Source organism: Sodiomyces alcalophilus (genome assembly GCF_042370955.1).
Source record: "Sodiomyces alcalophilus JCM 7366 unplaced genomic scaffold ACRALscaffold_6, whole genome shotgun sequence".
In the NCBI taxonomy this organism is placed as follows: domain Eukaryota; kingdom Fungi; phylum Ascomycota; class Sordariomycetes; order Glomerellales; family Plectosphaerellaceae; genus Sodiomyces; species Sodiomyces alcalophilus.
In genome coordinates, this window is record NW_027263537.1 from 3,783,490 (window position 1) to 3,791,388 (window position 7,899).

General features: G+C 43.0%; 1 protein-coding gene across 1 annotated transcript; it reads right to left on the reverse strand.

Moving 5' to 3' along the window:
• Positions 1-4,997: 4,997 nt before the first annotated feature.
• ACRALDRAFT_1063511 (uncharacterized protein) lies at positions 4,998-7,696 on the reverse strand. Its single transcript, XM_071016809.1, has one exon. It carries the CDS (start codon positions 7,476-7,478, stop codon positions 5,172-5,174), a length of 2,307 nt encoding a protein of 768 aa, XP_070873748.1. The 5' UTR covers positions 7,479-7,696; the 3' UTR covers positions 4,998-5,171.
• Between the last annotated feature and the right edge of the window lie 203 nt (positions 7,697-7,899).

Sequence of the window (7,899 nt, forward strand, 5' to 3'; positions counted from 1 at the left end):
TCCTATACTTAATAAAGATTTATAATATTTTGCTGGTCTTTTTATTAAAATCCTAGAGGCCTCGCGATAGATAGGCTCCTAAACCTATAAAGGTGAATGTGGAGCTAGAGGAGTCGGATAAGTAAAAAGTGAAAGAGATTTTAGCTTATAGGTTTAGTAAGAACAGGAGGTAGTACTTAGTTAAGTGGACAGATTATAGATACAAGGAGAATACTTAGGAACTAACCTATTATATCTCCGATAGACCTTTTTAGGAATATTATAATCGATAAAAGGAGAGAGCTTATAAGTTACGGAAACTATTATAATCCCGCGGGGTCTTACAGTTATTATTATTAATTTATTTATTTTTAAAAAAACTATATCCTAAACACTAAAAGTGTCAGGGAGGGGTTCGCGCGCGGAGTAAAAGAAGAGTATCACAGGGCAAAGGGACACAGAAATCACCCCTATAAGGGGGTGTCAACAAAGGTAAAAATTAAACTCTGGCCTCCTCCTAAAAAGGGGTTCGGAGGCCACGTATTTATAATACAAATCCGATCACGTAATCGATACGTACATAATCAATACATACGTAATCGGTACGTACATAATCGTACCCATAACAAAAAGTAAATCATCACTAAGGCTTAAATAGCGTATTCAGGGCGTCCCCCCATATAGAGTCTGCCTACACCTTATTTATTCCCTTCGCTATTAGCGGCCCGGCTCGTATAATAATAACATACTCTATTATTCTTACTATCGGTAGTCTAGAAAAGTTATAAATACCTTCTAAGAAGCTATTAGCCCTTTATAGTTTATCTATAAGAGACTCCTTATACTATATATAGTGCTTCGCTAACTTATCTTACAGGCGGGGATCGTACTTATCTTTACTAAAGTAAGCAGTATTATAGTGTTAGTTACTGGCTAAAGCCCGGTATAGACAATCCTATAAGTACCGCGTATATTAGAGCTTATGATCCCTTAAACTACCGATTTCGATAGTATCGAGCAAAATATTTTAAAGGACCTAACTAGCCTTAATAGCCTTCTAGTTTATCTATGCTTATATTAGTGACCCGGGGCGATTTAAAGTAGACGGGGGCATAACTTATATTCTTATAATCTGTATTATTATAAAGTGCCTTGTAATAGAAATACTTAGCCAATAAGGTAATCTCGCTTAAGTCGCGGTATAAATAAAAGATAGTAGGACCCTTACCGTTAAGAAAAATATTAAGGAAGCTATAATAGCACCGCTAAAAGGGGTTATCGCGGAGGTCGCCCCTCTCGATAACCTTTATTACCGGGTAGCGACTAGGGGAGTTATTATTATTAGGAGATACAGTATCGCTATTACCCTTATTACCCCCCGGACTACTATTAGTAATATTCTTATTACTAAAGATATTATTACCCTAGGAGCTGTTACCTTTACTAAGGATAAAGTTATTATCGTTATCCTCATCGCTACTAATATAAAGGATACTATTAGCGCTACCCGATATAGTTATATCCTTATCGTAATCGACGACACTGTTAATATTATACATATAATAAGTAATAATCATAATAATAGTAAATATAATATCCAGGTTAAAATAAATACTATATAGTTATAGCTATATAACTAGACGTCTACTTTATAACTAGCTTACTCTATACTATAATACTATACGTATTATACGTGTATATATATTTGGCTTACGATATATATATAATAAATACACTAGGCATTGTAAATACGATGTCTTGGTTATTACTTAAGCTAATAACGTGGCGTGATAACTGTTGCATAGGCTGTTAATATAATAGTCGCCACCTAATGTTTCAGGGTCTTTTGCTAGCCCCGGATCCAGGAAGACATCCCAGAATTCAGTTCTTTACATACTCGCGTAATAAGTAGTAATCCTATGGATCTACGAATTTAATAGCTTTTTGCTTAATTTCCCTCTCTTCCGCTAGAACAGCCTACTACTTATAACCCAATGCATTAAATGATACTATTATCGTTAGCGCTATTATCGCTATTATAATCCACTAGCGGCATAGCCGAAGTTGTCTAGTTACTAGTAGACTAACTACTGGCTAAACTATTATCCAACCCGAACACCGGCCATAATTTATTAAGGACTTCTTTAGCCTTACGGCTAATTATCTTAACGGACGGCTTATTAGGGAGGGTAAAGCGCCTTGCTTTAGTAGGAGTCATAACCGACTCCGTATCGGATACAGCTAACTTATTAGTATTACCGCCTCTTTTAGTGGTCCTTTTGATAATACCATCTTAGATAACGGTGGACTTATTATTAATAGTATTAAGGTCACTACTAGTCGTTTTAATACCCTTCTTAAGCGTAACAGTCTTCTTCTTAGGCGAATCGTTAAGTAAGGCATTACTTATACTAACTAAGTTAACCCGCTTAGCCAGCTTATTAGTAATACATAACCATTTCTTTTATAAGACTATTACCATAGGACACGGGAATTAGCCTAGAGTAAGGAAGTATAATACATATTTAATTATATTATTATTCTATATAGAGTTAAGGTATATTATTAATAGGGGTTATTATTAATCGACTAATAGATACTTATAATTAGCCACTTAAAATATCAGATTACTAGAACGAAGAGACTATAATGTAGCGATAAGGAGAGGACTTGGACATAAGGATATAAAAGAGCTATTATAATAATTACTCGAATAGCCCAAAAGAAAAGGAGAGAATAATAATATTAAGTTAGCATTACTAGCTAGAATATATTCTATAATAGTCACCGGACCTCAGGTAGAGTCTATATAGTTACTCCTACTTACTCTACGATCTAGGTATACCTGCTATATTAGAAGTTTACCTATAGTTTATTATTCTAATAGTAACAAAGCAACGCGTATACTTCTATAAGTCTATGGGCTTTGTATAAGGCTGGGCGATACGATTATTCACAGATTATTACGAGCCCTTTAACGAGGGTTTAAAGGCGGAGCGTTAAAGGTTTTACAAAGCGTTATTTATGCTTTATCACGATAGTTTAGGCTTTAGGGAGATTTATGCTTATATTTTCATTTAGCTCTAGCTTAACGAGGTATTTATAAAAGGCCCTATAGTAGGATGGCGGTATAGTCTAGACGTGGATCGTGGCTTATCTAGAAACCTGGTATAGGCTAAGCTAAGCTATTTATAGCCGGATACTATCCCGAGCTAAGTCGCCTCTCCTAAGGCCGTGTCCGGAGGATAGGGGTTAGGCTAGGAGAGGGTCCTTATAAGGGCACCCGGTTAACCATATCGCTCCTAGGGGTATAAGCTCTAAAGGAGGGGGGGTGATATTTTAGATATAATCTATTAAACTCAGAGATAGCCTAGGCAGGACGAGACAATAGGCCTTAGTAGTTACAGAGGAGATTTAACGCGGTTTACTATATTTAGAAATAAAAGGCCCAGTCGGCTCCGGGACTAGTACTATCCGGACTGACTTAGTATAGTATAATAGGGAGGAACACTAGCAGATAGTTTATGATTTCTAAGGGGGTTTCGAGGGGATTCCCCGAGATTCTTAGGAGAAGGGCTCCGGTTATCTATAAAAAGGCTTGGTAAAGTTACACTCCTGACTTAGAGATTTAGCGAATACTTTAACTCCTAATTCGACTTATTAGTTTATCATGTTCTTAATTATCCTATAACGTCTCTTTACTCTTTACACGATAACCTATGATAGATGCTTTAACTAAACGAATAGACCTAAGTTATCCTTTTTAGTCAGGGGGTAGGGGGGAGGGATAGTAAGGGGTCGTGGGCTAATAAGCAGGCAGATAGTTAAATAAAATACTCTTCTATTATCCCTTTAATCAATGTATATTATCGTATTCATAAGGGGCCGCCGTGGGCATAGTGCCAATACCTCTTTTAGATAGCTCCTAAGAAGAAGAAACACTCTAAGAAGAAGAGCGCGCGTACCTCGCGCTAATATACGCCCGGCGTAATCCGAGCTTAGCTATAAGTGGGGGGAGAGACTAGTTATAGCGGAGCGGTGGGAGTAGCAATACTATAAGGGGGGAGTGCCAGGCTTCTAATTATTAGGATTTAAGTAAGATATAAAATCGACTTATATTGATTACGAACTATAAAAAGATATCAGTCTATGGTATTAAATATATAGGTAAAAAAGGGGAAGAGGTATTATAGTATCTCTATAGAAGGTATCTCCTTATTCGGCATAGTATACTAATATAGGACTCGATTATAGCCTATTAGCCTTACCAGGGACCTTATATAAATAGCTGATATTATAATCTAATAAGAACGATATCAGAAATAGCTAAATAGCATAGTCGGAATAACGCACCTTATATATACAGTATATATATTCGGACTATAGCAAACTCTTAATCAGACTATAATCTAATTAATAACAGCCTATAACAGGGCCTGCTAGCTATTAACTACTTTTTCAATTTTTTTCCGATCGTAGATTAATTACGATAATAGCCAATAGTTCTATAGCTAATTCAGTATTTTCCACGAACTAGTAATTACCTTCGCTTATATAGATACGAGGTCTAACCTAGTTACTTCCGCAGCCTCTTAATCGCCTTATTAGTGCCGGACCAGGATCCTATAGTATTAGAACTGCCGCCGCCTATATTTAGTAGAGAATTGTTTTCTCTATACCTCCTCTATATCCTCTTCCGATACCATCTCTTAAATTATAAGGGCGACCACGGCCCTTGCCCTCGCCTACGAATACCTCGTCTATTATATTATTATTATTATAGTTATTATTACTGTTTTTTATTGCTATTATTATTACTGTTATTATTCCGCTTCTTCCTATTACTATAGAAAACGTCTAGTAACTCTATAGTCACGAGTCTAGTTATTTCCGTGCTTAATAGGCTCTTTAATATTATTATAGCCGAGGGCGAAGAAAGGTAGTAGCGGCAGAGGCGCCTCTATTTTAATAAAGGAGGCCGTGATAGCTACTGGTTACTAGTATAGGTCGAGTAAAAAGAAGAGTCTTAACTAAAAAAGAGTTAAGTAAAGACAGTAGGTTTAATAACGTAGGCAGTATTCAAAAAAGAAATAGCAGCTAGCGGGGCCTATTATGGGCTGTTATTAATTAGACCATAGTCCGATTAAGAGTTTGCCATAGTCCGAATATGTGCACTCTATATATATAGCCCATTATTCCTGTCTATGCCGGCTATTTACGCTCGTCCGCGCGGTCTCTCCCTTAGTCGTGAAGGACACTGCAGGGCTGTCCCCAGGAACAACAGGAGCCCCGGACGCCTGGCACCGGGGGAGCCGCGTGTCTGCGGCGAGAGCGGTAGCCTTGGGATTATCCTGTGGCTTACCGGTCTCACCGACTAGCAAATCTGTTTTCATTTCCCTACCCGATGACTGCTTAATAGTGTAACTGCCCTCGCCACCTTTATTGTTTTCGCTGCCTGACGCTGTCGATCCGGTCCCGGCGATGGTTCTTTTCGGCAGGTTATCTTTTGTGTCCGCATCCTGCCTCCCACGCGGGCCCAAACCATCCAGGAACCGCTCTGGCACGCCTTTGGCAGCGTAGCTACCACTTCCAACCCACGCTCCAATCAATGCGCCGAACCTGTAATCACCTCGCCTAAGCCTCTGTAACTCACGATACGCATAGCTGTTGAAATATGGCAGTCCAGTTCGCGCATCGCGGTAGCGTGCAGGATGGTTCGTAATAGCGCAGAGTGTTGCTGGGGGTGGCTTGGGGAGCTTGGAGAGTTTACGTTGTCCGAATAGAACTTGAAGCTGACTCATCTTATCGCGGATAAGTGTTTCATCAAAATCCTGAAGGACAATGGCATGTCGGGTTGTTTTGGAACCAGCGGACGGGTCACCTGGGCGTCTGTCTGACAATCTTTGTTCCGATCTGGGGCTGGCGGCGGAAAGAAGTTGAGGATGAGAAGTGGGATTTTGTGAGGTTGGCGGAGTAGTCTCTGGCGGCCGAGGCTGCGCGGCGGACAAACCGCTATGGGAATTAGGGAATACCAGTTTTGCGAGTGGTGGTTGGTCTTCGCTTCCGGTTACCGAGTGGACGGAAGGGGGGGAAGGCCGCTGAATAGCGTTTGGTGGAGCAAGAACATTGGACATCGGAGCTATAGCAGTCCCTGGAAGATGAATACCCCCAGGTGGAGGGGCCAGGACGGGAGGGGCGAGAACGGGAGCCTTTAGGCCTTGGAGAGGTGGTACCGACGATGGACGGGTAACAATGGCTAAAGAGGCTTTTGTGGATTGCGGCGGGAGCGCCGGCAGGTCCATGGCAGCAACTTGGCAGTTCGGTCGCTCCAAGACTGGCGCATGAGTCGTCGACGATGAGGCAGAAACAGGCGGTGCTCTAAGTCGAGACGCCCCCTGGGTTTCCGTCGACGCGTCGGTGCCCTTGAGAATCTTGATTCCCGGCTGGTTTGTCCCTGATAATGTTGATATCGACTGCGTTTTTGGGTGGTCGCCCGCGTTTGCCGCGGGCATGGGATTCGATCCAGTAATTGCTGCATCATCTGATATGGAGGCCTTGTCGTCAGTAGGACTTCCGTTACCTTGGTTCTCCTTGTCCTTCTTCTCTCTCTTTCTCCTTGGCCTCTCCTCGATGCTGACGGCTTTGCCGTCGCTTTCGTCCCCCTCCCAGATACCCATCCCACTCCAAAAAGTGACAACCGGGCCCTTGAGCGTGCGATTGTTTAAAGCGGCGAGTTTTGTTCTCCGTTCATCCTCCCGTGCCTTCTCGGCCTCCTCCCAGCGGCTTAGGCTTTTGGAATTCCTTTCTTCCACGACCGCAGCCTCAGCCAAGCGTTGCGCCTGTGTCAAGGGCGGTTTCTTCACAGCCTCCATTCTTCTCGCCTTGCGTTCCATCGCCGCAACCTGCCTGAGTCTTTTCGCCTCCCGTTCCATCATTTGCAGGTGCAAGTGCTCTTTGCTCAAAATTGTCGTTTGGCGTGCCGACGCCCTCGTGGGCAGGTCTGTGGCAGCGGGCAACCAACTCACCCGTTCTGACTTCTTCCTGGCGCGGAGAGCGGGTCGACTGGATTCCCGGATTTTGGTAGGCTGGTGGCCGTTGATCCGTACCTTCTTCCTAAACTTTGCTGGGATGGATTCTTCCGCCTTTCGCTTCCGCCCACGCCGCTCCTTCGCTTGTTTCTCGAGTTCACGCTCGCCCTCGAGGTCATCCGCGTCGCCCCCGTTTTCGTCTTCTGAGTCGGATGAAGAATCCATCTGCATGTCTGAGACAGCATCTTCGGAATCCGAAAACCCATCGTCGTCACCATCTTCAGCAAAGAGAAGCTCCAAGTCTGAGTCGGGCTCCTCGAGGGCGAGAATCGAAGTCATGCGGTTTCCGGCAGAAGAGCGCTTGGCACGCCCAGTAGCAAGCCATTCAACAGGCGTGCAATCACCGCGGCTATCTTCGGTGACAGCGCTGCTCTCCGTGTCGGGATATTCACCCATCACTGATTTCGCCATGGTTACCTCGCTGCATGCCATGCGTCGAGGACTTAACCGATTTCGTCGTGCATGACCTGTTTCGCTGGCCCCGGGCCTCGGTGATTATGAACCTTGCCTTACCTTGATAGTATATTGTTTCAAAGTGCGGGGTCTTTCGAGCGGTCGACGGGAGTGCAACAATATCGTTATATGTCTCGGTGCTGGTTAGTGATTCTATCTAAAAAGAATTGAGTGCAGAGGTATGTTAGGCGGGTCACGTGACCAGCCCAAGGCAGGGCGCTAGATGCGCGTTTTATGTTGCATACCTAAACAGCGTACGAAGTACACAAGTTTCGTGAGTACCACTATTTATAGCCGCCCTGTCTGGTATTTACAGCCCTCTCTATCCTCTTTCGGAAGGTTACGCAAGCCCGCGCAGTAGTCTGCATACGCAGTGGCA